Here is a 26,869-nt window from a genome sequence, read left to right on the forward strand (position 1 = left end):
CTTTGGCTTCACCAGAGACCTCCTTCACTCCAGCTCCGCCTTGGTCCTCACACCCACTGGCTCCGCCTCAGGGCTCCACCCTGGTCATTCGAGCCTTTCGCTACGCTCCAGGCACCAGGATCCCCAGTTCCGTCCCTCGAGCCTCTCACGGCTCCACCTTTCATGACTCCGCCTTCCTCGGTTCCGCCCCAGAGTCTTCCATGGCTCTGCTCCCAGAGTCTTCCACGGCTCCGCCTTCCATGGCTCCACCCCCAGAGTCTTCCACGGCTTCGCCTTCCATGGCTCCACCCACAGAGTCTTACACGGCTCCGCCTTCCATGGCTCCGCCCACAGAGTCTTACACGGCTCCGCCTCCTTTGACTCCGTCCCTCGAGCTTTCCATGGCTCCATCTTCCTTGGCTCCGCCTCTCATGATTCATTCTCCCAGGCCTCCTGATCCTTTCCCTGCCCTGTGGCCTCCTCCCAGGCCTCCTGATCCTGTCTCTGCCCTGCGGCCTCCTCCCGATCCTGTCCCTGCCCTGTGGCCTCCTCCCAGGCCTCCTGATCCTATTCCTGCCCTGTGGCCTTCTCCCAGGGCTCCTGATCCTGTCCCTGCTCCGTGGCCACCCCCCAGGTCTCCTGACTCTGTCCCGACCCTGAGGCCACCCCCCAAACCTCCTGACTCCACCCCTGTCTTTTGGTCACCTGTTTCCTCCTGTCCCTCCATCTTTAGGCACCAGGAGTCGCCTTGTGGGGGGGGGGCGGGGGTAGTAATGTTACGTTCTGTCTCCCTCATGTTTACCCTGGACTCTTATTTTGAAGTTTCCCTCTGGACTCCATTTTCCACAGTGCACTGCCCTCATCACCTCCATCTGTTCCACATCATCCTCACCTGTCTTCAATCCCCTCATTAGTTCTTGTGTGTGTATATATACCCTCCAGTTCTGTTCAATGTTTTTCAGTTCTCAGTTCTCAAACCAGCCCATCTGGCACCAACAATCATGCCACGGTCGAAATCACTGAGATCACATTTTTTCCACATTCTGATGGTTGATGTGAACAATAACTGAAGCTCCTGACCTGTATCTGCATGATTTTATGCACTGCACTGCTGCCACACGATTGGCTGATTAGATAATCACATGGATGACTGTTGGTGCCAGATGGGCTGGTTTGAGTATTTCTGTAACTGCTGATCTCCTGGGATTTTCACACACAACAGTCTCTAGAATTTACTCAGAATGGTGCCAAAAACAAAAAACATCCAGTGAGTGGCAGTTCTGCTGATGGAAATGCCTTGTTGATGAGAGAGGTCAACAGAGAATGGCCAGACTGGCTCGAACTGACAAAGTCTACGGTAACTCAGATAACCGCTCTGTACAATTGTGGTGAGATGAATATCATCTCAGAATGCTATTTTGAGATGTAAGTTGGTGCTGTTTTGGCGGCATGAGGGGGACCTAGACAATATTGCATGTGGTTTTAATGTTGTGGCTTATCGGTGTATATCTATCTATCTATCTATCTATATATATATATATATATATATATATATATATACTGTATATACTGTATATGAAATAAAAAAATGCAGAACACTCACCTGCTTCTGCTAATCGAAGCTCTACGTCCATGTAATCAAACACTTCCACTGTGAGCTGGAACCTGGAGGAGCAGAGAAACAATTTTTAGTTACAAGTTGACATCTTAGCTGCATTATGTGGCTGTGTAGAACATATAGTGCAAATAATAAGCACAAGCACAACTGATCCTTCATTAAGCTTGTGACCCCCTTGGTTAATATTGTTGCCTGCTCAGGCAAGCTTTATAGAACATCCCATAAGAATGAATTGGAGATTTCCATCAACAGTGCAATTTTCAGCTAAAAATGCAGTACGTTGATTAAAAACTGTGGAGACTGCGAATCAAGGTAAATTAAGTTATAAGCAAATGTAGGTGTCCTTACTGATATAAACAGGTTTATTTTGGAATGAGGACTGCCAAATAGTTTAATCTACAGCATGCACATCTCAATATTTATTAAAAGATTAAAAACTAAAGAAAAAATTCAGCATGTATCTGGGTTCCTTGTGTCAGTATTAAAGCTAACGTGTGTAACTTTTTCGTCATTAAAATACTTTCTCCTGTCCCAGCTTATTATGCAGAGACTTTTTTCGTAGGCCATTCAAAGGTTGATTTCCTTGAAATCTGTAAACACTATCTTTGGCGCCATAAAAATGGCTCTGTTTGTTTTGAGTGGCCCGTCCAGTCTGACACAGCAACACTTGCTGGACCAATGGCATGAGTTTTTGCCGGGTCTATCGGTTTGTTTAATCAATGGAAGATGGGAGGGGTGTTTGAAAAAGCTGTTTAAAAACAATGCTTACTTTTACAATTCTGTTTGGTGACACTAGTGGTGCAGAAATTACACACTTCAGCTTTAAGTGCCCTGACAACAACATCTTGCAATATTTTTGGATAATTTCTGTAAAATGCAGTGTAAAACTATCCAATCACACAAGACTTGCATAAACTTACATTAGAAAAAAGACAAAAACTTGTCTGATAATATGGCAGATGACAACAGTTCCTAAAGTGGGACTGGCCAGTAATATTTTTGAGGTGGGGCTTAGAAAATAACTGCAAACAGGATGCGCCCGCAGCCCTACACAGGGTTATGAGTCAATACATTTCAGGCCACTGTTAAAATGTTTACTAATTGATCCAAATTATAACTCCAGCCTTCAGGTAGAATGCCAGATTTAAACCTTTTAAATGACAGAAATCTAGAAAGCCATAAAAGAGAAGGTCAGACTAAAATAATACTATTTCCATAAAGTTTTCCACATTTTAGAAAAATAGCAAAGTCATCAAAACTATGGGATAACACAAATAGGAGAGTGGGAATTATAATTTTTTTTTTTTTTTTTTTTTTACACAAATCAAAACTATTTTCTATTTTTAATTCTTCAAAGTAGCCAGGGCAGCATGGTAGAAGGTCGCCTCACAGCAAGAAGGTCCGGGGTTCGAGTCCCCCCTCAACCAAGCCTTTTTGTGTGGAGTTTGCATGTTCTCCCTGTATTCGAGTAGGTTTCCTCCAGGTGCTCCGGTTTCCCCCACAAGTCCAAAAACATGCAGGTTAAGTGAATTGGAGACTCTAAATTGCCTGGTAGGTGTGAGTGAGAGTCCCCCAACCATTTGGGGTTGTGTCAGGAAGGGCATCTGCCGTAAAACCTGTGCCAAGTGAAATATGTGGATCATTGATGGTGTGTCCGCTGTGGTGACCCCTACCGGGAGCAGCAGCCGAAAGAAGAAGAAGAATTATTCAAAGTAGCCACTAGGGGTGTGCAGCAAAGCTGTTATTTGTATCTGTGTCTGTATCTGTCACAATGGCAAAATGATCTGTATATGTATTCGGATAAAACCGGACATGGGGCTAAACTAAATGAAAAGCCCATTTTAAATGTGACTATTCCATTTATAGTTTCCATATAACAAATATGCTTTGTATAATTCTTTCTTTCTTTAATTATTTCTTGTTCTTTTCCTTCTTCTTCTTATTATTATTATATTTAATTATATTATTTGTATTATTTTTTCTTACAAGATAAATCATCACAACAGTAGGGCTGGGCGATATAGCTAAAAAAATTAGGCAATAATTTTCAGCCTATTCAATAAATATCTAGATAATTATGTATTTGCTCCAAAATTACTTAAAAGTGATTTTTAATTAGAGGAACCATCATTTCAAATTAACCAACATTCTAGAAGAGCAGATTAAAAATGTTTAATGCATAATAGGGGTGTAACGGTTTATCATGGCACAATACATCGTGGTTCAAAAATGTGATGATGTGCATCATTTTTTTTTAATTATTACTATTTTAGCATCTGTACTATCCAAAGCATGCAACATTCTAAGTCTACGTAACACGGGCATACAAATGGAAATCACTTTATTGAACACAAGGAGCTCTAAAATATGACCGCTAACTAGAAGCCACAGGTGTTGTACGATGAGTTCGGCGGAAACTGAAATCAGGAGCAGGAGACGCGCCTTTCAAGCACAAGGGATCCAATGTCCGTTTGAAGCACAAGAGTGATCTACTCTGACTGTGCGAGAGAAAATTTAAGTTTACAGAGGTTTAATGACAGTGCCATATTAATCTACTTTATATAATGCTGAATATTATGTATAATAATGTTATGGGAGAATATAATCCTAATGTCAAATGTCATGTCTGATTTGATTTCATCAGTAAATTATTATTATTTAACTGGATAAGCATGCACTTCCATTAAGGATATATTTTTAAAATATTTAGATAAAATCAGAGACAATATTTAAGAAAATTCTATTTTAAATGTGTAATCAGTGACAGTGTGTAAGCAGCACATGTATCTAACATAATTCCATATATTCAGCAAGCAGAATTATTAATATTTCCATTTGGTGTCACCATTGCCCTTCTGGGCAGAAGTTTAGTCCCAGTACATCTCTGATGGATCATTTAACACTTTTAACAACAGTACTATTAGAAACATTTTAAAGGAAATGAGCTGTTTTCCATATGTCTTTAAAGTAATAATTATTAAAAAACTTTCAATCTTAACTTTTCTTGATTCAGGCTTAGTTTAAAGAATCGTGAACCGATCCGTGAGTTCAGCATCGTGAGAATCGTGAGATGAGTGAATCGTTACACCCCAAATGCATAAAGTAAAATCTAGTTAAAAATAATGAAGGCATGTTTTTCATAGTTTTTCACTCAATAAACACACCAAAGCATAATATTTAATATTCTGAAGCGCACTGAAACCATGCTGGCCATTAATATATATATATTTTTTGAAGCTTTTTGTAGTTTAAAAAATGTCATATGACCATATCATGATTTTGATGTTATTTTGATTAATTGTGCATCCCTGAAGAATGATGAAATTAGTCTAATGATGTGCTCTTTTAAAATCACTGCGATTAAACTCACTGTGATATTCACGATATTGCTTAATTTCTACTTTCACTTTATACAAAAGAGCAGCTAGACATTCTGCCAAACTTCTCCATTTGTGTTCCACAGATAAGATTCATATGGGTTTGAAATGATGTGAAAGTGAGTAAAATTATGAATGATGGGTGAACTTACCCATTGAAGGTCCTAAAAGCCATTTCTGCTGAGATATAATACAGAAGTGATAAAAACACAGAGAAAGAATTTAACATACACATTGTTGATGTCTGTTCCTGCTGTGTGCTCCAGGACTTCATCTGAGGCCTCTAGACTGGCTGGGATTTCAGAATGCTGCAAAGAGAACAAAGCGAAACACAAGTTACCAACTGTAGTTTACATGAGTGAGACATTTTATATTTTCAGTCTGCACCTTTCCATTAATTTTCCCTTCATCATTTGTGCATTTTGCATATGAAATCTACATATTTTACAGCAGTCATATTATCATTTAGATCTCTTTTCCTGTAGTGTAGGGCTGGGTGGTATGATGGTTCACCATTGTAGAAACTGTGTTTTATAATATCTTTGGTTCCCTATCTGTCACTCACTCGACGTTGGTGTCAATGTAGTGACACTAGGGGTCACTCTTGGGAGCCCGAGACACCTCTGGTCTTTGATAAAAGGCCAATGAAAATTGGCGAGTGGTATTTGCATGCCACTCCCCCGAACATACGGGTATAAAAGGAGCTGGTATGCAACCACTCATTCAGATTTTCTCTTCGGAGCCGAACGGTCATGCTCACTGAGCTGAATACTACTGTTCATTCACCTCTGCTGGATCTGACGGCGCATTTCAGCGGCTTCTCCCTCCTCTGCACTGGTACACTGCAGAGAACGCCCCTGGGTGCTTCAGCAGAAAAACTAGAGAGTATATTTTCTGAAAGAGCATTTTTCTCCTCTAAAAGAGTATATATTTCTCTAAAAGAGCGCACACACGGAACGTCTTTTTAAAAGATGCGTCTTTTTAAAGATGCTTTTCTGATTGTGTGTTATTCCTGGTTGTGCTCATTATCTCTCACCTTCTAACGGTCACGATCACTGTCTTTCGTGTCTGGGCACTGCTCATGTGGAGACAGCGTTCGTGGATGGTCATGTTCTCATTGCGAGAATATGTCCATGGCAACGTTGCGGTCGCGGCTCGCCTTCGTAAGAAAGCGAGCCACCCCAGAGGCTCCCGCCTCGGTCCTTTTACCCACGGGTTTGAGGCCAGCGCGGCTAGCACTGGGGGTGATTTGGGGACCCCAATGGGACTGCCTCCGCCGGGTATCCCCCCACGGACCTCCCATTCCCCAGCACGCTCGTCTGCCCCAATCGGGCTTCCGGGTGAGTCTGCCGGCTCGTCTCACGGCGAGTTCGACCTCTTATTCGGAGCCCGCGAAAGTGATGAGCTCTTGAGCACAGCATCGGAGAGCGGGCTCGTCCAATCGGAAGCCTCAGCTGGGCTCCTCCCTTCGGGGTCGATCGCCCAGTCACAGGCTGACGCGGAGATGACGACATGCTTTCCCGGGCAGCCGCGAGCGTCGGTTAGAGTGGATTTCACCGCTCTTCCCTGAACCCTCGCGGCTCGGTGATTAGTTCCTGGGCTCGCGGCGCCGCTCAAAGCCACGCCCCGCCCCGTTCCTTTCTTCCCGGAAGTGCATGAAGAGCTGACAAGGTCGCGGGAGGCACTTTTTACTGCCCGGTCCCAATCTTTTCAGCTTCCCCGCTCTCACTACCTTCGATGGTGGGGCGGCCAAGGGTTATTTGGCAATCCCCCGGTGGATAAAGGCGCTCGCGGTGCACCTATGCCCGCAGAGTGCCGCCACCTGGCGCGGGTGCCCAAAGCCCCCGTCCAAGGCCTGTAGGTTTACGTCGTCTCTGACGGCCAAGGCCTACGGTGCCGCTGGACAAGCCGCCTCCGCCCTGCATGCCATGGCTCACCTGCAAGTCCGCCAAGGCGCTAAAGGAACTGCACGAGGGAAGTTCCGCCCCGGGATTGATGCAGGAACTGGGCTCGGCGACTGACCTCGCTCTCCGAGCGACGGAGGTCACGGTGCGGTCTCTCGGGCGGACGATGGCCACACTAGTGGTCCAGGAGCGCCACCTTTGGCTCAACCTGGTCGAGATGGGTGAGGCCGACAAGACACGATTCCTTGCTGCCCCCATTTCCCAGGCGGGCCTATTCGGCGACACCGTCGAGGACTTTGCCCAGCAGTTCTCGATGGTAGAGCAGTAGATGGATGCTAGCCAGCTTATCCTGCCCCGGCACGGCTCAAGATCCCGCACCCCATCTACTCATCGCCAAGGGCGTCCCCCTGCGGTGACTGCACCGGCTCCGCCGCAGCCCGCCCCTTCGGCCTGGCCTCGCCCTGGCGTGGAGCCCACCGCAGGAAGCAGACGCCACCCGTCCGCGGCTGTCCAGAACCCATGAAAGGCTTCAAAGTGCCCTTGAGACGGGCGACCCAGGGAAAACAAAACCCGCTGCTCTGGAGCTGGTAAGCAGATCTTCATCTTTTTGTTACCTTTTGCATTTAATTGCGCTGCATGCCCAAGTGGCTGCAGTACTCAAGAGCTCAGCAAGAGTGGTTTCCTTGTTCCCTGGGTCACGTATCCGGTGTGTACAGCTGGCATCACGACCACCGTCCACCACTCCATTTGGCAGGTTGGCGCTCCAGCGGTGGTCTCCCGCCCTGAGCGCCCAGCTGTGGCACAAATCCGCCCCCGATGTGATAGTCTCCACGGGTCACGAGGACAGGCCACTTCCTCCCCCGTCCCAGGCTGTTCCGGGGGTGGTCACAAGGAGCCAGGTAAGTGCTTCGATGTCCTCGGACTCAGCACGGCCACGACGTGGTGTGGCACCTCGAGCTCCGCCCCGCCGCGAGGCCCCACCTGCCGGTACATCCGATGACGTTGTCCCTTTGGTCCCCCTTGCGCGGAACTTGGACGCATGGCTTGCGCCTTCCAGTCCGTCACGAGGGCTGGTCCGGACCGTCCGACTCGGCTGCACGATTCACTTCGCCGGGCATCCGCCCAGGTCCAGCGGTGTCCACTTCACCTTGGTGAAAGACGAAAACGCTGCTACCTTGCGCGGAGATCAATACCCTCCTACGGAAGGACGCGATAGAACCTGTCCCTCCAGCCGAGATGAAGAAAGGGTTTTAAAGCCCCTACTTCATTGTACCGAAAAAAGGCGGTGGGTTGCGTCCAATCTTGGACCTGCGAGTACTGAACCGGGCTTTACACAGACTCCCATTCAAGATGCTGACACAAAGACGCATTCTAGCGTGCGTCCGGCATCAAGATTGGTTCGCGGCGGTAGACCTGAAGGATGCGTACTTTCACGTCTCGATCCTTCCTCGACACAGACCCTTCCTGCGGTTCACGTTTGAGGGTCAGGCGTATCAGTACAAGTCCTCCCTTTCGGCCTGTCCCTGTCTTCTCGCGTCTTTACGAAGATCGCAGAGGCTGCCCTTGCCCAGTTAAGGGAGGTGGGCATTCGCATTCTCAACTATCTCGACGACTGGCTAACCTTAGCTCACTCTCAAGATGTGTTATGCGCACACAGGGACCTGGTGCTCTCACACCTCAGCCGACTAGGGCTTCGGGTCAGCTGGGAAAAGAGCAAGCTCCTCCCGGTTCAGAGCATCTCTTTTCTCGGTTTGGAGTTGGACTCAGTCTCCTTGATGGCGCACCTTACGAACGAGCGCACCCAGTCGGTGCTGGCCTGTTTGAAGGCGTTCAAACAGAAAACAGCGGTTCCACTGAAACTTTTTCAGAGGCTCCTGGGGCATATGACATCCTCGGCGGTGGCCACCCCGCTCGGGTTGATGCATATGAGGCCGCTTCAGCACTGGCTCCAGACTCGAGTCCCGAGACGGGCATGGCGCCATGGGACACACCGCATGGCCATTACGTCGGTCTGTCACCATCTTTTCAGCCCTTGGACCGACCTCTCGTTTCTACGAGCAGGTGTTCCCCTAGAACTGGTCTCCAGGCGCGTCGTGGTCATGACAGACGCCTCCAAAACGGGCTGGGGCGCTGTTGGCAATGGGCACGCAGCCGCCGGCCTCTGGACAGGTCTGCGGCTGCGTTGGCACATCAACTGCCTCGAGTTACTGGCAATTCTGCTTGCCCTGCGGAGGTTCCGGCCGTTGATCCAGGGCCAGCACGTGCTAGCTCGGACAGACAGCACGGCAGCGGTAGCATATGTCAACCGCCAAGGCGGTCTGCGCTCCCGCTGTATGTCACAACTCGCCCGCCGTCTCCTCCAACGGAGTCAGCAGCACCTCAAGTCACTGCAAGCCACTCACATCCTGGGCAACCTCAACACTTCGGCGGACGCGCCGTCACAACAGGTTACCCTCAAGGGAGAGTGGAGACTCCACCTTCAGGTGGTTCAGCTGATTTGGAGTCGATTCGACAGGCACAGGTGCACCTGTTCGCCTCCCAAGAATCCTCCCCACTGCCCGCTCTGGTACGCCCTGACCGAGGCCTTCCTCGGCATAGATGCGCTGGCACACAGCTGGTCCCCTGGCATTCGCAAATATGCGTTTTCCCCCAGTGAGCCTGCTTGCACAGACCATGTGCAAGGTCAGGGAGGACGAGGAGAAGGTCGTCCTGGTAAGCACCCTACTGGCCCACCCAGACGTGGTGCTCGGACCTCACGCTCCTCGCGACAGCTCCCCCCGGGCAAATTCCCCTGAGGAAGGACCTTCTTTCTCAGGGAAGGGGCGCCATCCGGCACCCACGCCCAGACCTCTGGAATCTCCATGTCTGGCCCCTGGACGGGACGCGGAAGACCTAAGCTGTCGCCCACCTGCAATGGTAGACACGTTCACTCAGGCTAGGGCTCCCTCTACAAGGCGCCTGTATGCCTTTAAGTGGCGTCTGTTCGCTAAGTGGTGTTCTTCCCGTCGGGAAGACCCCCAGAGATGTGCAGTCAGATCAGTGCTTTCCTTCCTGCAAGAGAGGTTGGAAGGGAGGCTGTCCCCTTCCACCTTGAAGGTGTACGTTGCTGCCATAGCAGCACACCACGACGCAGTCGACGGTAAGTCCTTAGGGAAGCATGATCTGATCATCAGGTTCCTAAGAGGTGCCAGGAGGCTGAATCCCTCCAGGCCGCGCCTCGTTCCCTCATCGGACCTCTGTAGTTTTTCAGGGTCTACAGAGAGCCCCCTTTGAGCTTTGCAGTCAGCCGAGCTTAAGGCACTCTCCTTGAAGACTGCCCTCCTGACTGCGCTCACTTCCATCAAGAGGGTAGGTGACCTGCAAGCGTTCTCTGTCAGCGAAACCTGCCTGGAGTTTGGTCCGGGCTATTCTCATGTGATCCTGAGACCCCGACCGGGCTATGTGCCCAAGGTTCCCACCACTCCTTTTAGGGACCAGGTGGTGAACCTGCAAGTGCTGCCCCAGGAGGAGGCAGACCCAGCCCTGTCGTTGCTGTATCCGGTGCGCGCTTTACGCATCTATTTGGATCGCACGCAGAACTTTAGAGTCTCTGAGCAGCTCTTTGTCTGCTTTGGTGCACAGCGGAAAGGAAGCGCTGTCTCCAAGCAGAGGATTGCCCGCTGGCTCATTGACGCCATAACTATGGCATATCTCGCCCAAAACATGCCGCCCCCGGTAGGGTTACGAGCCCATTCTACCCGTGGTGTAGCGGCTTCTTGGGCCCTGGCCAGAGGTGCCTCTCTAACAGACATTTGCAGAGCAGCGGGTTGGGCAACACCCAACACCTTTGCAAGGTTCTACAACCTCCGGGTGGAACCGGTTTCGTCCCAGGTAGTGGCACGCAACACAAGCGGATAAGTCCGGGATAGCTGGGTGTAGCGCTGTTAATTCCCAGTAGTGTTCACAAAAGTGGTTCCCTGGTTGACTTCCTCCGAGCCCTGTGGCAGTCGAGTTTTCGGAGAGACTCGCTGCCGGCCCAGTACACGCGCTAACTAAGAGCCCGGTTCTGGGGTAGGTGCTCCGCATGTGGCTGTTCCCTGTAAGGCTAACCCCATGCGATCTATATCTTCCGCTAATTCATTTCCCTGCTGGCAAACTGCATCTTCCTTGGGCAGAGCCCCTCTGCCCCAGTCTCCATGTTGTAGTAACTCCTCCCCCATTGGGCAGGATCTACCTTGAAGGCTCTCCACATGGTTGGAAAGACCATGTGATGTATTCTTCCATTTAAATATCCCCCCCTCTCTTGGGGCGAGGTGTGGTCTCCGCGGTGTCCTCCCCTTGGGAGGGACACCCCCCGACTAGACTTGGCGGCCCAGTCGGATAATCCCCCTTCTTTTTTAGGGAGTGGAAAAAGAGAAGGGGAAAGAGGCCACGACTGGGTTAAGCCTGTCTCTATCTCTGGGTAGTCGACTTGTCCCCAAAAAGGGCCGTTCGACACTCATAACTGTGTTGGGGGAGGTTACGTGTGGACCTGGTGTGCTGGCTATGAGGCACACAGCAAGTCTGCCCACCGCACACCGCCAGTTCACGTAACACAGTTCAGCCCTGTGGCGTTTTGTCTAGGGACCCCTAGTGTCACTACATCGACACCAACGTTGAGTGAGTGACAGATAGGGAACGTCATGGTTACTGGTGTAACCTCCGTTCCCTGATGGAGGGAACGAGACGTTGGTCCCTCCTGCCACAACGCTGAACTACCCGCTGAAATGGCCGGACCTTATATCGGCTCCTCAGCGTAAAACCTGAATGAGTGGTTGCATACCAGCTCCTTTTATGTTCAGGGGAGTGGCATACAAATACCACTCGCCAATTTTCATTGGCCTTTTATCAAAGACCAGAGGTGTCTCAGGCTCCCAAGAGTGACCCCTAGTGTCACTACATCGACACCAACGTCTCGTTCCCTCCATCAGGGAACGGAGGTTACACCAGTAACCATGACATTTTTAACTCCTTTTAGAGTGAAGGTGTTTTTTTTTTTTGTTTTTGTTTTTTTTGCTGGTGCCAGAAATCTTATTCATCAATGTTATCTTTTAGGGCTTGCATCCATCAAGTTACAAAAAAAAAAAAAAAAAATGTACATTTCATTTGCACAGTATTTTTTACTGGATTATCATAAACTAGGCGTTACCACATTTTAGAGTTTTCTGGAAAAAAATAAATAAATTGTGATACTGTTACCATGATATAATATTACTTATAAAGTGATTTAAGATTTTGGTCATACCCCTACTGTAGTGTACTGCATGCTTTAAAGACCACTGACTATGAATTCACAATAGTCCTCATGTTTCATAACAGTCCATTCATGGAATAACTTCCCATGTATGAACTGTTATGAATAATGACGTTTTATCTCAACACAACCTTTAAAGCTGCACTCATTAATTTTTTGTTTATGTTTGACTGGATGATATTGTAGTCATTTTTGGCTTCATTCGGGCATGTAGCGGCATGGATGCTTTCCAGTTTCATATACAGATAGAAATGTGCTACTCCACGAGGAGATGTATCCAAGAATATGGAAATTACAGACATAAAGCGAGTGGCTTTTGGCTGGTTATGTGATCTCAACATGAGGTGTCACACTCCATGTAATACAAAACAGCTTAGGCCATTGATAGGACTGGATTCTTCATTTAATGTGAGCGTTTTTTTAGGAGTAACACTTTTTTAAAGAACCAAAAATACTGAGTGCACCCTTAATAAAGTACACACCTTAACTGTCGAGTTAACTGAGGTTTACTTGTATACATTTACATTTATAATATTTAAAATAATCAGTTTGTCAAAAGTGAAAATAAATCACAGAGTTTGAAATGTACCTTAGTGTGGAACTCCATTTTAGTGCAGAGGAGTTTGGCATGTAGAGAAACCAGCTGTCCATATCCATGCCTGTCTCGAATGTTATTCTGAAGATGGGAATGAATTGCATCAGTCATAAAACAGTTTCTGTCTTTTTATCAAACCTGTTAAAAATAAATTCTTACTTTTGAAATCTGAAATGATGGTTGGTGAACATGAACTTGGACTTACCCATAGTAACCCCGTCTCGGCAATATTGCTGTAGTGTCTCATGCAGTCTTGTAAGCTCTGGTAAGAATAAAGGATATAATTAGTATGGAAGAACACTATTTGCTTCAAACAACAAGAGACATTCATTATAGTATTCTAAGATTATAAGGGCTGTTTATTAGGTACAGCATTGTCAGCTATATACAGTTGAAGTCAGAAGTTTACATAGTGTACATTTAGGTTGAAGTCATTAAAACAAATTTTTTAACCACTCCACAGATTTAATATTAGCAAACTATAGTTTTGGCAAGTCGTTTAGGACATCTACTTTGTGCATGACACAAGTAATGTTTCCAACAATTGTTTACAGATAGATTGTTTCACTTTTAATTGACTATATCACAATTCCAGTGGGTCAGAAGTTTATCCACTAAGTTAACTGTGCCTTTAAGCAGCTTGGAAACTTTCAGAAAATTATGTCAAGCCTTTAGACAATTAACCAATTATCTTCTGATAGGAGGTGTACTTAATTGGAGGTGTAGTTGTGGATGTATTTTAAGGCCTACCTTCAAACTCAGTGCCTCTTTGCTTGGCATCATGGGAAAATCAAAAGAAATCAGACCTCAGAAAAAAAAAAAAACTGTGGACCTCCATAAGTTTGGTTCATCCTTGGGAGCAATTTCCAAATGCCTGAAGGTACCACGTTCATCTGTACAAACAACAGTACGCAAGTATAAACACTATGGGACCACGCAGCCATCATACTGCTCAGGAAGGAGACGCATTCTGTCTCCCAGAGAAGAACATAGTTTTGTGCAAAAAGTGCAAATAAATCCCTGAACAACAGCAAAGAACCTTTTGAAAATGCTGGAGGAAAACGAGTAAAACAAGTCCTACAGTGCATCTGGAAAGTATTCACAGCGCTTCACTTTTTCCACATTTTGTTATGTTACAGCCTTATTCCAAAATGGATTAAATTCATTATTTTCCTCAAAATTCTACAAACAATTCCCCATAATGACAATGTGAAAGTAGTTTGTTTGAAATCTTTGCAAATGTATTAAAAAAAAAAAAAAAAAAACGAAAAAAGACAAAAAAAATCACATGTACTTAAGTATTCACAGCCTTTGCTCAATACTTTGTTGAAGCACCTTTGGCACCAGTTACAGCCTCAAGTCTTTTTGAGTATGATGCTACAAGCTTGGCACACCTATTTTTGGCCAGTTTCTCCCATTCTTCTTTGCAGGACCTCTCAAGCTCCATCTGGTTGGATGGGGAGCGTCAGTGCACAGCCATTTTCAGATCTCTCCAGAGATGTTCAATCGGGTTCAAGTCTGGGCTCTGGCTGAGCCACTCAAGGACATTCACAGAATTGTCCCGTAACCACTCCTTTGTTATCTTGGCTGTGTGCTTAGGGTCGTTGTCCTGTTGGAAGATGAACCTTCGCCCCAGTCTGAGGTCCAGAGAGCTCTGGAGCAGGTTTTCATCAAGGATGTCTCTGTACATTAATGCATTCATCTTTCCCTCGATCCTGACTAGTCTCCCAGATCCTGCTGCTGAAAAACATCCCCACAGCATGATGCTGCCACCACCATGCTTCACTGTAGGGATGGTATTGGCCAGGTGATGAGCAGTGCCTGGTTTCCTCCAGACATGACGCTTGCCATTCAGGCCAAAGAGTTCAATCTTTGTTTCATCAGACCAGAGAATTTTGTTTCTCATGGTCTGAGAGTCCTTCAGGTGCCTTCTGGCAAACTCCAGGCGGGCTGTCATGTGCCTTTTACTGAGGAGTGGCTTCCGTCTGGCCACTCTACCATACAGGCCTGATTGGTGGAGTGCTGCAGAGATGGTTGTTCTTCTGGAAGGTTCTCCTCTCTCCACAGAGAAACGCTGGAGCTCTGTCAGAGTGACCATCGGGTTCTTGGTCACCTCCCTGACTAAGGCCCTTCTCCGCCGATCACTCTGTTTGGCCGGGTGGCCAGCTCTAGGAAGAGTGCTGGTGGTTCCAAACTTCTTCCATTTACAGATGATGGAGGCCACTGTGCTCATTGGGACCTCCAATGCTGCAGACATTTTTCTGTACCATTCCCCAGATCTGTGCCTCGATACAATCCTGTCTCGGAGGTCTACAGACAATTTCTTGGACTTCATGGCTTGGTTTGGGCTCTGACATGCACTGTTAACTGTGGGATCTTATATAGACAGGTGTGTGCCTTCCAAATCATGTCCAATCAACTGAATTTACCATATGTGGACTCTAATCAAGTTGTAGAAACATCTCAAGGATGATCAGTGGAAACAGGATGCACCTGAGCTCAATTTTGAGTGTCATGGCAAAGGCTGTGAATACTTATGTACATGTGATTTTTTTTTTTCATTTTTTTATTTTTAATAAATTTGCAAAGATTTCAAACAAACTTATTTCATGTTGTCATTATGGGGTATTGTTTGTAGAATTTTGAGGAAAATAATGAATTTAATCCATTTTGGATCCATTCTGGCCGGAAACTTCAGTGTAACAAAAAATCTTCCGTCAATGCAAAAGTTTCTTGGAGTCATGCCATAAAACAAACTCCAGCCACTAGGCAGAGTCAACACAAAAAGAAACAAAAATGGCAACCAGCTTCCTCAGATAATAGAGTCCCTGAACCGCGAGTCAGTCCACTAATATAAGAAACATCAAATGGCTTAATCCAATGTATTTATAAAGGAGAGTGCCTGTTTTGGACAAGTAAATACTTTGCGACCATTCTTCTTTTCTATTCTCAGTTTGGCCGGGAACATCAGAGCTTTCCAGCTTGTGGCCTGTTATGTCGAGCAGACTCGGGAAAAACTCGTCCAGGAATTTCACCATATCTTTGCCCTCTTCATGCTCAGGAATTCCAACAATTCGTACGTTATTCCTTCGGCTCATATTTACGAAATATTCCAGTTTTTCCGAAATTAATTCCAAATCTGTTTTGGACGCGGGCGGATTAGCGGATAATTCCCTTTCCAATGACTCAAGATAATCGATTCGTTTTTCAACTTCTGTCACTCTTGTAAACAACTCAGAGAATTTTGTTTCCATCGCCGTAATTGATCGATGTATTACAGCGAGATCCTCCAAGTCAGCAAGAACCTTCGTCAACATCACCGACATGTTGGACAACTGACGCTGAATATCTTCTCCCGACGTGCCGTCCAAATCATGTCTCCGGTCCGCAGTCCCGTCAGAGGCCTCAGCTTGAACACGTAAGTGTCTTTTAATGTCTCCAGAGTCTGAGAATTTTGACTTCTTTGCCATATTTACCTCAAAGAGCAAGTATGTAATTGGGTGTATCGAATCTCACCGGATAACAACATGAAAATAATTAAAAAACTAGCAAAGTTCGCAGAGCTCGTCAATCACACGTCTGTATGACGTACTCGCATGGCGTCACGTGAACCCCCGATATTTCACATTCTTAAAATAAAGTAGTGATCCTAACTGACCTAAGACAGGGAATGTTTTCTACAATTAAATGTCAGGAATTGTGAAAAACTGACTTTAAATGTATTTGGCTAAGGTTTATGTAAACTTCTGAATTCAGCTGTATTTATATGGTTACCAACTAATTCTCTATTTCAGAGGACCTACAGAGAACAGAATGAATCAATAATATTGTGATATTATGGAAATGTATTAAATGTGTTAAAAAAATTTACATGTTAAATAAGTTTAAAGATTCTCAGTCAATGTGTTAACTTGGCAGTCCTTAAGAGTACTAAAACTAAATAAAAACTAAATATACCAGAAAACTAACTACAAAGAGAGATGTAAAATGTAGCATGCTTACATTGCGGTGGCCATCTCGAAGGATTTTGTGCAATACATGGCAAAACTTCCAGCTGAGGATGGCACTGCTTGGTAATGGCAGGCCGATAGCATATGACCAGAAGGTGTAAGCCCCCTTCTCTCTGTGCGTTCCCAAAATAATTCCTGAAAATGGCACTAAGGAAAAGATGTCAAAAACTATTGAACATATCACATTCACCTGCAAATTCCCTCAAACTCCCCCATTGTTTATTTATAACATCTAACAAGAATGAATCGGAGATAGAACAGTGTGATTTTCAGACAAATGTGCTCATAAATTGGTAAAAATGGAATAGATGTTATTCTTACATGGGATGGATTGAAATGTGACATTACAATGCATTTTTTTTTTTAAAGAAATTGTTAAGTTAGGTTAAATTTCTGTACATTTTCATTCAAAACTATCCAAACAGACAGGATTGATCAGTAAGGCTTAGTGAAGGATCGATTTCTCTAAGACTTCATCTCCTGTGAGATTTTTGGAAGGTTCAAGACTTGTTTCTGCCTTAAAATATTTGAGAAACATGGAAAATTTCCATACTCTCACTTTCATAATAATTAATTAACACAGACACTGACCAGCACTGCTCTTATTCTTCACTTTGGTGCTTTGAGACACCAGACTGTGATGCTTTATGCCTGCAACCTTAGAGCAAATTCTTTATTTTAAATGAAAACAGGTTACAGAGTTTAATATGAATAAGAACATTTAAATTAAATTAAACAAAAATAAATAAGTAAATGGATGTCTGGTGGAATTGAGGATACTGCGTGCATGTTTTTCCTTCAGGGGTGTCTCTGTGGAGTTGATGGCCTTACTGATACTGCTGAGCTATGGTGAAAAAGACAAGAGAGAAAGAAAAAAAAATAATTACTAGGCAAAACAATGTTTTGGTATTTGTCATGTTTTGTGTGCTAATGCTGATTACATGTCTGCTATGTTAAATGACCAGCTTGTAATAGAGAGAAAGTGTCTGCAACAGGTAGGGTTAGGAATTGAGAACGTCATGGTTACTTGTGTAACCTCCGTTCCCTGATGGAGGGACGAGACGTTGTGTCGATGTAGTGACACTAGGGGTCACTCTTGGGAGCCCGAGACACCTCTGGTCTTTGATAAAAGGCCAATGAAAATTGGCAAGTGGTATTTGCATGCCACTCCCCCGGACATACGGGTATAAAAGGAGCTGGTATGCAACCACTCATTCAGGTTTTATGCTGGGGTCCGGCCATTTCAGCAGGTAGTTCAGTGTTGTGACAGGAGGGACACAACATCTCGTTCCCTCCATCAGGGAACTGAGGTTACACAAGTAACCATGACATTCCCTATCTGTCACTCACTCGACGTTGTGTCGATGTAGTGACACTAGGGGTCCCTATACGAAACGCCACAATTGGCTGAACTGTGTTACGTGAACTGGCGGTGTGTGGTGGGCAGACTACTGTGTACCTCATAGCCAGCACACCAGGTCCACACGTAACCTCCCCCAACACAGTTATGAGTGTCGAACGGCCCTTTTTGGAGACAAGTCGACTACCCAAGAGATAGAGACAGGTTTAACCCAGTCGTGGCCTCTTTTCCCCTTTTCTTTTTTCCACTCCCTAAAAAAGAAGGGGGATTATCCGACTGGGCCGCCAGGTCTAGTCGGGGGGTGTCCCTCCCAAGGGGAAGACACAGCGGAGACCACACCTCGCCCAAAGAGAGGGGGGGATATTTAAGTGGAAGGATACGTCACATGGTCTTTCCAACCATGTGGAGAGTCTTCAAGGTAGATCCTGCCCAATGGGGGAGGAGTTACTACAAACATAGAGACTGGGGTAGAGGGGCTCTGCCCAAGGAAAATGCAGTTTGCCAACAGGGAAACGAATTAGAGGAAGATATATCGCATGGGGTTAGCCTTACAGGGAACCGCCACATGCGGAGCACCTACCCCAGAACAGGACTCTTAGTTAGCATGTGTACTGGGCCGGCAGCGAATCTCTCCGAAAACTCGACTGCCACAGGGCTCGGAGGAAGTTAACCAGGGAACAAACTTGTGAACACTACTGGGAATTAATGGCGCACGTCTTCAGCTCAAAAGGAGGAGGAAGGCGCTATGTGCAAGCGATACATCCGGCCGGCTATCCCGGGCTTATCCGCTTGTGTTGCGTGCCACTACCTGGGACGAAACCGGTTCCACCCGGAGGTTGTAGAAACTTGCAAAGGTGTTGGGTGTTGCCCTGCCCGCTGCTCTGCAAATGTCTGTTAGAGAGGCACCTCTGGCCAGGGCCCAGGAAGCCGCTACACCCCTGGTAGAATGGGCTCGTAGCCCTACCGGGGGCGGCATGTCCTGGGCATGCTCGTTCGTGAGGCGCGCTGTCAAAGAGACTGAGTCCAACTCCAAACCGAGAAAAGAGATGCTCTGAACTGGAGGAGCTTGCTATTTTCCCAGTTGACCCGAAGTCCTAGTTGGCTGAGGTGTGAGAGCACCAAGTCCCTGTGTGCTAACAACATGTCCCGATAGTGAGCTAAGATTAGCCAGTTGTCGAGATAGTTAAGAATGCAAATGTCCACCTCCCTTAGTGGGGCAAGGGCTGCCTCTGCGACCTTCGTGAGGATGCGAGGAGACAGGGACAGGCCGAAAGGGAGGACTTTGTACTGATATTCCTGACACTCGAACGCAAACCGCAGGAAGGGTCTGTGTCGAGGAAGGATCGAGACGTGGAAGTACACGTCCTTCAGGTCTACCGCCGCGAACCAATCTTGATGCCGGATGCTCGCCAGAATGCGTCTTTGTGTCAGCATCTTGAACGGGAGTCTGTGTAAGGCCTGGTTCAGTACTCGCAGGTCCAAGATTGGCTGCAACCCACCGCCTTTTTTCAGTACGATGAAGTAGGGGCTGTAAAACCCTTTCTTCATCTCGGCTGGAGGGACAGGTTCTATCGCGTCCTTCCATAGGAGGGTAGCGATCTCCGCGCGCAGGGTGGCGGCGTTTTCGCCCTTTACCAAGGTGAAGTGAATACCGCTGAACCTGGGAGGGCGCCTGGTGAACTGAATCGCGTAGCCGAGTCGGACGGTCCGATTCAGCCACCGCGACGGATTGGAAAGCGTGAGCCACGCATCCAAATTCCGTGTGAGGGGGACCAAGGGGACAACGTCGTCGGACGTACCGGCAGGTGGGGCCTCGCGGTGGGGCGAAGCGCGAGGTGCCACAGCACGTCTTGGCCGTGCTGAGTCTAGGGACATCGAAGCACCTGGCTCCTTGTGATCACCCCCGGAACAGCCTGAATGAGAACATGAACCATTCACAAATGCTGCTTCCGTGTGGGTCGCGCCCAGACATGAAAGACAGCGATCATGACCATCCAAAGTTGAGAGATAACGACCGCAACCAGGAATAATACACAATCGGAAAGGCATCTTTGAAAAGACGTGTCTTTATAAAGACTTTCCGTGTATGCGCTCTTTTAGAGAAATATATACTCTTTTAGAGGGGAAAAATGCTCTTTCAGAAAATATACTCTCTAGTTTTTCTGCTGAAGCACCCAGGGGCGTTCTCTGCAGTGTACCAGTGCAGAGGAGGGAGAAGCCGCTGAAATGCGCCGTCAGATCCAGCAGAGGTGAATGAACAGTGATATTCAGCTCAATGAGCATGACCGTTCAGCTCCAAAGATAAAATCTGAATGAGTGGTTGCATACCAGCTCCTTTTATACCCGTATGTTCGGGGGAGTGGCATGCAAATACCACTCGCCAATTTTCATTGACCTTTTATCAAAGACCAGAGGTGTCTCGGGCTCCCAAGAGTGACCCCTAGTGTCACTACATCGACACAACGTTGAGTGAGTGACAGATAGGGAACAATTACTGAGTGCACCTTTAAGAAGGAACTCATGGCCAGACCTTAAAAATGTTAATTGAATACCCCTGAATATTTTAATGTTAAAACACACAGTATTAATGATGTTTATTTATTTATTTGGTTTTTTATGTTCACGTTACTTACGATAAAAGTGCTTGCAAAGATAAATACAGAAAAATGTTTTGCCCCTGTCAAATTTTCATTTGGATAATCTGGCCCCCACAAGAAAGTAACTGAAGAGCCCTGTCTTATATGTCAAAATATCAAGGAAATTCCTCATGTCTTGACCCCTTTAAACATATAGCCTAAGTGTTCAATGAGTTTGATTACAAATTATAATAGCATTAAGGAGGATTGTGGATGATTGTCTGAAGTGGTGAAATAAAGCAGTTGGTAGATCTGAAAAGTTTTCAAACTCATTTTATGCTCTGGCATAAATGTTATTTTTTATTTTAATTTTTTTGTATTCTTTAAAGATATTGAAAGATTTACTTCATTTAAAAATTGACTCTTTGCCGATGTAACTTTTAAACACATATTTTAAAGTGTATCCCATGGATTATGATGCATACATGGATGTCTCTGGCTTAAGCCCTGGATATCCACTGACCACCGCCTCTAGACTGATGTGAAAGAGCAAGCGTAGCTGTGAAATGTGGAACATACTGTATCTATACTGTTGGTCTTTATCAGCTTAAAGGTGCACTCAGTAATTCTAATCCAATACACTTTTTGTCAAATTCTACAAATATCTCCTCACAGTCTGCTAGCTGTCCATTCTGTGGGTGGGCTGAATAAATCTACATTTTGTACACAGCCCTGACTCTGTAAATGGGACAAAAACAAAGTGGAACAGATCGATCCACACAACACTACTCCAGCCAATCAGCAACAGGGGGTGGTTCTTGCGCGTGCACAGGATGGGGGGTGGGGGCAGAGCGAGAGGGAAATTCATAAGAAGAGCAAAGGCAAATCTGGCTGATGCAAACTTTCTAAACTCCAAGGAGGACAAATGGCTGAGAAACAGACCAAGAGAAAAAGGTCAGACGAATATAAACTAAAAAGGAAGGATTATGATAAGTCAAGGGCCGCGTCAACATCGGCGAGGCTTTTCAGCGGTGGAGAGACCTCCGAGAGGTAAAAGGCTTGAAGACAGATGCAGAAGTTGCTCTTTTTCTTCTCGATAGGTGGGTAACATAAATTTTATGTTTCACAGAACCCATATATGCTGTTGTTGTGATGTTAGATTTAGTAGCAGGAGAGTTGTGAGTGTCTGGAGTTGGTGTGCGTAAAACCATCTCGCGTGCATGAATTTGGAGGGCGGAGCTTCCAAAGGAGCACTGAAGGGAGGGGTGTGTTTGTTTTGGCAGTTGAGTTTGAATATCAACAGTGTTTCTCAGGAACTGCTAAGTGCACCTTTAATTCAACAGACTGCCACTCTGTTCAAAACCAGTGCTGAAGGTTGGTGGAAAAGGCTCCTGGAGCTACTTAGTTACTGCTAAATATATATCTTACAAAACTGAACACCAAATACCAACAAATACTACATTATCACAAACACAGATATATAGTATATTAAATGCAAATTAATTAGCTGCACACATGTAGCTTTTAGACTTATGTTAGAACTAACTTCACTTTTCAGAGCAATATTCCAATGACTTTTCAGCAACTGGTGTCAAGCTGATTTTCAGTGGATGTGTGAAGTCTGTTCACACATGCCCTAGCAGAGAAACCACAGGTGTAGTTCATTGCATTAGCTGTGGGCATGTTTCACTAAAGTTTGACAACAAGAAAGTGTCCAAATGTCCTTCATTTTGAGTTTATTTTAAGAAGTATGACTGTCTTATTATTTCAAAACTTTCTGAGATTCTTTTTCTTGCACACTAATGTTGGCTTAATACTGACCAAAAAACAACAACCATGTGACAAAAATTATAAATCTAATTTAAAATCATTTATATACATATACATTTTTTTTTCAGTGAAAATGTTGGTTAAAAAGGATCTAACACAAAAATGCAACAAATCACTACCTGAGAGCCAATATTAACTCCACACTACAACTGTAACAAACAAGCAACTGATTCTTTAAAACAGATCACTGATTCCTTCAATGTTCGTTCAGAGATCAGAGAATATTAATCAGTAGAATTATGCAAGACGTATATTGTACAAGATGACCACAAGTGAATCCTTCAATAATGATTGCAAGTCCTTTTCTCCTGCATATCAGTCTTCAGTACAGAGCCAAAGCTCTAGAGAATCAATAGAGAATTTGCTTTCCTATAGAAATATTGCCACATTTGGCCAATATGAAAGAGCAGAAATATTAAGTTGAAAAAGTTTCTTGTTTCACTGTGTATACCTGTTTCACATTTTGTGTGTATACCTGTTTTCACATCTGTCTTTTTCTGTCACCAAATAGAGAATAACAGCAGGCAGATCAAACATTGAGGGAAGCCTGAGGTGGACTGGGTATGTCCTTCTTGTTCTCACTGAAAGGTATGTCACACCCTGAATGAGAAAGGATAACCATGTGAAACTAAGGGGCAAGAACACTGCCAACTTAACACTGCATACAGTAGCCTTAAGTTTTTCCCACATTTTAATTTTTCCTGGTTTGGGATTTTCCAAAGAATGTCTTGTGCCTAGACTCTTTTTAAATTCTTATTATGAAGAGTAAGCTGCTTTGAGCCTTTCTGTTTTGAATGTCTTAGAATTTGGCACTCAAAGAGCACTACTTAAGGATTTTATCATCACTGGACCATTTGAAGGTATAAAAACTAATAGTAAAACATAGTTCTGACCCTAAATATTAATGCACCAAGTTGCTACATTGCTTAGCAATCATAAACAGTCTACAGTTAAGCTAATGATATGATATATGATATGATATGATATGATAATGAAGCTAATTTAATTGTATTACTTGGCAAAAAAGTATTTATTTTGATTATTAGTATCATTAATAAATGTAACTACTGAACATTTGTGTCCTATCTAGCCATTGTCACAGTTTTGTAAAAGGGTTATTCTGTGTCAAATCAACCAAATTTCAGAAACTTCTCTGGCTGAAAATTTCTTTTTTATTCAAACTTTTTCTGAAGAAAGATAATCATAGATGATGATAAAAGCCAACATATTAAATGTCATGGATTAATATTTACTAATATTTATCAATAAGTAATCCATTATTTTGTAGAGGAAAATAATGGAGCCCCAATACTCTGGGATTAAACCATAAAGGGTCTTAAAATTAAAAAAAGGAATGTTTTTTTCTGAACCAGAATCTATTTAATATTTCTGGAGTTACACTCCAAAAGGTGTTTTATATGGAGTTAATTAACAGAGTTTCAGGAGGCATGTTAATTTTAATCTGACAAATTACAGCCTGCGAGTAGGAGTATATAAGCCGCTGCTTGCCTGCTTCCTGTGACAACTCTCCTGACATGACAGTCTTTCCGGCATTCAGCAATGCCCATTGCCCACGAACAGACCAAGGCAGTCGGATCATCGGATGCATTTTCGCTGCAAAGCATTAGCCTTCATCAGAACAGCTCTTCCATCCAAACAATCTCGTTATTCTACAAAAGCTGCCACAGCAGCTATTTTTTTTTTTTTTTTTTTGCAGTATTGACGACAACCACGTTAAGGGTGGGTAGCACCAATAAGGATTAAATTAAGCAGAGTTTAGAGCTATTCCAGGGTTTGTTGATCCCAGTTTTATTATAATTTGAGTTGTGTTGCACCACTTAATTTTAAATATGGCTTAACAAATCAGAGATTCAACTTTTAACTTGTGTAAGACTGTCACAAGAATTGTTTGCATCACTTCCGGGAAAGTCAAAGAATTCTGCGAGAACCAACGTCATAAAACTCTCACACAGAGGAGCATCTCCACCTGAGAAAACACACCCTACTGATTGGGGACCATAAAACTCAAATCACACTCACATCTGCTCTCTATCTCTCACCTCAGGTCACTTTAAGGATACTAAAAACTAAGTTTAAAAGGTTTTCTGATCATACATGTTTGGTATCATTCAAGAGGTCTCAGTGCAACTGGTAAAATGGTCTCATTCCCTTTCAGCAAAGTCAAATCACAAGTAAGATTTAAGAACTTAGTAAAATACAGTATTCTATATGGGGCATGCCCCTCCCAAGTCTCACACAGAGACCAGATGCTGTATGCAGATTAGGTGTATTCTTTGTAAACACCAAACAACCTACTCAATCAAAGGTCGACTTACAACTCCCTAAATTGTAAACCAAATCCTAAATAACATCAAAAACACATCTGAAACAACAATAGAATCGTTTGGTACTTAAGGATGGATGGCAGAGAAGCTCGGGGAATCTGTAAGCCAGATCTCCCATGCTTTGCCATTTGTATGTAGTATTTCTCTACCAGGTATTTCTTATTATTGATAAATGTTTGAAGGAATCTGTAAGCCAGATCTCCCATGCTGTACCGCTGCATATAGTTTATATTTATCAAGGTCTCTCTGTAGCAAGAAGATCCATACAGTAAACATTGTGTGTAGATTTTTCTCTACCAGGTAATTGCAATTTGTATTTCTTATGTTTGGTAAATGTTTGAATGGAATGCAACTTTAATTATATTATTATGCTTGGTTATTTTAATTGGATTGTTTGAATGTATTTGGATTGCCATTGGATACCGTCCTTGGACCAGTGGGTGACTTCCCCCTTACACCTGTGATTAAAATGGTCACCTGCAATTAATTTTGTCTGCCATGATGGATTCTGAATTTAGCTGTAGATTAATTTAAGAAAAAAGGACCACATGGGTCTCGGATCGACCGCCTCCCCTCATTAGCGCCACTATTGTGGCCAGAAATGAACAGCCCATGCTGCCGACTGAAAAGAGTATTGGAGAGGAGCAATAATGATCACCTGTCACTTGTAACCATTCTCGTTAAATGCCGAAATTACACTTTACTTCTCCTTGAGAGACCCATCTCTGTCCAGTGTCTCCGCATGTAATGGATGGAGAAGCAGGTAATCACGCCACCACCGAGACGAGCCGCCACACTCGCACACCGAATTTGAAAGCACATATTGCGGCCAACGGCCCAACATTTTGGATCATAATAAACATAAATAATATGATAAACATCTCTCAGAGGGCTAACAGTACATCCATTGTTCATTTACCTAGTCATTCATGTTTAATTGTAGGTAAGTTTTTTTTATTTAAACCACCTCAACTGCAAGTTTAAAGTTAATCCCTAACTGAGATTTAAATAAGAGTTTAAATTATTGGAGCAACAGGATTAAAGTTAATTCAGATTTACTGTAAAATTTAAATCAGGATTAAATCAATGGTTAAAATTTAAACTTGATTATTTTTAAACAAGGTTTAAAGTTTGGTGCAACAAAATAATCAGATAAACCTTGATTTAATCTAAATTTAAGATTAATCCTTGATGGTGCAACCCACCCTAAGTGTTATATTTTTTACTCTGTCTTTCTTTCTATGCTCCATTTGCTGAAGCAGTTTATAGCGTGAAGCTGCTTCACAAACTGGCTGCTCTGTACACATGTGAAACAGCTCTCCACGACTGCTCATATGTTATATAAACTTTCCACCCAGAACGGTCCATCTCGTGAGCTGCCTCCGTCAATGGGCGCCGTTCTGGCTTCATGCCATTCGAGTTCCATTACAGTGCCTTTTTTATTCGAAAGCGGGAGAAACAAGGATTAACTATTCAATCCAAACACCATTTCAACCCCCCCAGCATTTTTTTAATCTGGTTCTTCCACACAGGTGATACCAGTCAGCCTCATTACCTCACCACACAGCTCATTTAGGCCGTGCTCTATCCAGCGATTGTTCGTCATCTTCTAACATGAATATCACGATTGTTTCTCCCTCCAAAGTTCTCTTCAGAGCGTGATTTATTCCATTCTTTCCAAATGACCGATACTCTAATTACAACTTCTTTCCAAACCAACGCAGACATTTTAGCACAAGCTCGCTGCCGCACAACACTCGCTCTGACCATTCCACAGCACACTGCAGTTATACACAGCCTCTGTCTGAACAGACATGAGCCGAATTCAGCTTCACAAGAGGCGGATCATGCGCCGTGCCCCAACTCATTCATAATCATCCTGCATCGTGTCTTGCCTCCTCTCAGCATTTGAGCTTGTCCTGCCGCGCAGCCCCGATAACACGAAGCAAGCGCTGCTACAAACTTCCACTCATCTCTACACTATAACATGACTTTCCCTCATC

The 26,869-nt window shown here is 44.6% G+C and overlaps 1 protein-coding gene across 6 annotated transcripts in view; it reads right to left on the reverse strand.

The window, feature by feature from the left end:
* Positions 1–26,869, reverse strand: part of LOC127435485 (huntingtin-interacting protein 1-related protein-like) — an 85,362-nt gene that overhangs the window by 49,072 nt on the left and 9,421 nt on the right. For 5 of the 6 annotated variants that reach the window (XM_051689032.1, XM_051689058.1, XM_051689049.1 and 2 more), the window contains exons 2-7: positions 17,536–17,599; positions 16,748–16,890; positions 12,951–13,007; positions 12,740–12,826; positions 5,206–5,282; positions 1,583–1,644 (exon numbers count right to left, since the gene is read on the reverse strand). In XM_051689032.1, the coding sequence (XP_051544992.1) occupies positions 1,583–1,644; positions 5,206–5,282; positions 12,740–12,826; positions 12,951–13,007; positions 16,748–16,890; positions 17,536–17,599 (490 nt within the window). Of the gene's footprint in view, positions 1–1,582; positions 1,645–5,205; positions 5,283–12,739; positions 12,827–12,950; positions 13,008–13,495; positions 13,639–16,747; positions 16,891–17,535; positions 17,600–26,869 lie in introns of those variants that run through there. The other variant, XM_051689040.1, reaches the window with a different exon arrangement.

This window comes from Myxocyprinus asiaticus, chromosome 4, assembly GCF_019703515.2.
Source record: "Myxocyprinus asiaticus isolate MX2 ecotype Aquarium Trade chromosome 4, UBuf_Myxa_2, whole genome shotgun sequence".
Taxonomy (NCBI): domain Eukaryota; kingdom Metazoa; phylum Chordata; class Actinopteri; order Cypriniformes; family Catostomidae; genus Myxocyprinus; species Myxocyprinus asiaticus.